Below are 3,655 nucleotides of genomic sequence, written 5' to 3' on the forward strand. Positions count from 1 at the left end.
GAATCTGTTTTGCCACCAACGATTCAATCTATCCAACCTATCTTCCCATTCTGTGTTATTATTTGCTAATAGACGACCCAGCTCCTTAACAACATCCCCTTTAAAAAGTGGCTTCTGGTTTTCCACAGTGAAATCTTCTACACTATCTCCAGCCTTTTTAACCCTTAAATTGGTTTTCTTAATTTCATTCACCAAAATTTTCTGGTTCTCTTTTAATGCATTTATTAACTCCCCTACTCTGCTAAAAGAATTCACGTTTTCGCAGTGGTTAAAATCCACCACTTTCTGAATATTTACGACTTCCGACAACAATTTTACAATGTCCTTTTCCCAAGGCTTTTCATCATTATCACCACTTTTATCAACATATGTACCTGCTCCAAAATCTAAATTCTTGCAAAACCCTCCATTATTGTCATTCTTCACTACGATACTCACTTCATCATTAACAAGATCCTTCTCCCTAACCACACCACGTATTTCTGCTAACAAATCTTGATCACTACCACGTTCCATCATTTCATCATCACCTGCGCCTGTCTCTGTTCCCATAATATAATCAAGAACGTCACTTTCATCACTTACACTGCCTGGCCCCACTTTATTCCCACTAGCACTGTACATAACTCCAAACAAATGTCCCACCTTGCAATTGCACTCCAGTCCAGTAGTAAATATTCCCAGGAACGTGCTGGTAGCCCAGGACCATCACCAGCAGATTCTGGTTTTAGAGAATTGCAGCAAAGAATTATATCATATGTACGCGGGCTTCCTGGTAATAACCTTTGTTGTGACTGTGGAGGCACTAATGATGTAACCTGGCTGTCAACTAATTATGGTGTGATGGTATGCATCGAATGCTCAGGAATTCACAGAGATTTAGGAGTTCATGTTTCAAGAATACAAAGTTTAACACTAGATAAGGTTGGAACAGCCCAGTTACTCTTAGCTCGTCATATGTCAAATATCTCTTTCAATGAAGTGACTGAAGCTACTTCACCACGAAAACCAGAGCCAACAAGTACAATGGATGAACGAAGGGAATTTATTCAATCAAAATATGTTCGTCGAGCATTTGTACAGCCTACGACAGCCACCCCTGAAGATTTATTAGTTCAACTCCGAGAAGTTATTGATAAGAACGATCTTTATGGGCTTCTGCGTGTTTATTTCCAGGGAGGAGACTTAGGATTACCATTGACTTCATTGGGAGAATGTGCACTCCATGTTGCTATATACCAGGAAAATGGAGCATCCCTTCCCTTAGTAGATTTTTTGGTTCAAAACAGTCATTCTCTTGATCGTCAGACAAAGGAAGGAAACACTCCATTACACTACTGTGTCATCTCAAATAAACCAGAATGTATGCGATTACTGTTAAGAGTGGGTGCTAACCCAAGTATAGAGAATAACAATGGCAAGAATCCTATGGATATTGCTAGTGAGCGTAATTGTGGGCTAATGGCAGATATGCTCAATCAGGCATTGCAACAGAAGAAGTCTATGTTTGAAAATGTGGAGTATGAGTGGAATTTGTCTGATGACAATTTAACAGATGTATCAGATGATGATGAAAACTTCAAGCAGAATGGCATGTCCACCCCTGAAAAGAGAAGTAGAAGTAGACCTGTGAGTTTGCCGGGTTCAAGCTCTCCCATATGCCAACGAAGTGCTGAACATAGAACATACAGTGATCAAAGAAGTGTAGGAGAATATCGAAGTAGTGAGCATCGTAGTTCAACTTCTAGGTGGTCCAGAAATCAGCCTCCACCACCACCAGTGTCTAGTAAACCCATATGTAGCACAAGTGATGGACGACCTCTTGACACAGATACATCACCTTCATCTTCACCTCAAGAATCTCCCAATACCTTCATTAATGGTCGATCAACAGAGTCACTTTCTTCACTTGTCTCAGATGATCCACGTCCACCACCCAGAATGAGAGGTAGCTCAATGCGACAGAGAAGATGCCAGGCTCTGTACGACTGTGATGCAGATTTAGATGATGAGTTAAGCTTTACAGAGGGAGAAATTATTATTGTTCTTAAGGCTGAAACTGAAGATGGCGATTGGATGGAAGGCATGATTGAAGGACAACCACATCGTAGAGGCAAAGTACCTATAAACTTTGTTCATATGTTATCAGATTAATATGGGGCTCAACTGAAGTTTAGTGGTTTTCTTTCAGATTTTTTGAATATGTTTGTTATAAGTACAATTTAATTTGTATAACTTGGTGAAGAATAAACCATAATTTGATTTGAAAATGCATAGGTGCTCATGATTTGTACAGGTGCTAAAAGATACCAGTCATAATACTGTACTAGCTTAGAAGAGAAAATTATATCCTTGCATTGTATTGTTTTTAGTATATGGCATGTTACTTGACCATTTTACCACATCCTTTAATTATAAGTATTTATAGTGAAGTCACAAATAAATTAATACACTTAAGTTTCCATCCAAGTACAAACCATTGCTTATATGTGTCTTCTTGCTGACATTTTTTGGGGGAATGAAAGTAGCTGTTATAATTGCAATTCAACACAAACTGGACCATTTTAGATCTAACTGCCCATAAGGTAATATAACTGTTTAGTATAAAAGTGCTTCAAGGGAGGTCTATATTGTATGTCCATATCCACAAGGGTAACTATGTGGCGGTTCAGAATCCATTCTTTCAATTTTTTAAATGTTTATTACAGTTTTCTATTGAAGATGCAACCATCAAGTCCTATAGATGTAAAAATGTTTTATTTTTATATTCAAAAGAATTACTTTAATTGTTTTATTCCTGAACTTAAAACTGACTAGATAGTATTATTCTAAAGCAGTTTAATCACTAGTAGTAGTGATTTTAGTAGTGTGCTTAGTCTGAAAAGTGGTAGCAATTACATGACTTAGGGGAAAATTAAATATTATAGAAACTCCCATTGGTATGCTGTGGAGAGAAATAAAAATTATTGTCAAGCTATGTGTCTGAACATTGTTAATCTCACACATTCAGAGAAAAGATGGTAAAACTGGGGATGCTATGTGACTGATTGATACTAACAAAGCAGTAATTTGTGAATGTATGTGAGTGACATGTATAGCAGTAAGCAACTAAATGATAATGAATCTTTGGTCCAAGTTAGGTGGTTACCTAAGTATAAAGGAAGCAATCATCAGTTCTTTCAGCATTTTGTGGTTGAGAGATCATGTTATTAAAACTGTTTAAGTTCTTAAAGGTGTTTAAGCTTCAGATAAAAGTGAACCTAAATTTTAGATAGCTCCTTTCATTTAGCACTACATATGCACAGAGAATATAGTTTAAGGGGAACAGTTTTGGAATATTGATATTTTGTTTACATATGTTCACTCTATTTCAATTCTTCTGTTTGAGTCCTAAGCACATTTTTCTGTATCCCATCGTAGTGCGAGTGATGGCTTCTCACATAACTTTCTCAACTACCTTGGTTTTTAAAAAGCGACCAAATTTGTCATTAGCATGTTACAGAAGTTGTCCTGCTTTCGTAGGCAGAAAATATGGGCAACAGAAAGGCCCTTTTAATTTACCTTGCATTTTTATGTAAAATGTTTCTAACGCAAACTACATTTATATAGATATGCTTATTTAATAGTTTCACCTTCCCCACTCAATTCCCCATTT

General features: G+C 36.9%; 1 protein-coding gene across 1 annotated transcript; it reads left to right on the forward strand.

Moving 5' to 3' along the window:
• The first annotated feature begins 621 nt into the window (after nucleotides 1–621).
• Nucleotides 622–3,393, forward strand: LOC135221765 (arfGAP with SH3 domain, ANK repeat and PH domain-containing protein-like). The gene has a single exon (XM_064259580.1). The coding sequence runs from the start codon at nucleotides 637–639 to the stop codon at nucleotides 2,152–2,154; it is 1,518 nt and encodes a 505-aa protein (XP_064115650.1). The 5' UTR covers nucleotides 622–636; the 3' UTR covers nucleotides 2,155–3,393.
• Nucleotides 3,394–3,655: the final 262 nt, after the last annotated feature.

This window comes from Macrobrachium nipponense, chromosome 3 (assembly GCF_015104395.2).
Source record: "Macrobrachium nipponense isolate FS-2020 chromosome 3, ASM1510439v2, whole genome shotgun sequence".
Lineage (NCBI taxonomy): Eukaryota > Metazoa > Arthropoda > Malacostraca > Decapoda > Palaemonidae > Macrobrachium > Macrobrachium nipponense.

Excerpts from the sequence above, each read along its gene's own strand:
- LOC135221765 (XM_064259580.1), top strand. The coding sequence starts at position 637 with ATGTCCCACCTTGCAATTGCACTCCAGTCCAGTAGTAAATATTCCCAG.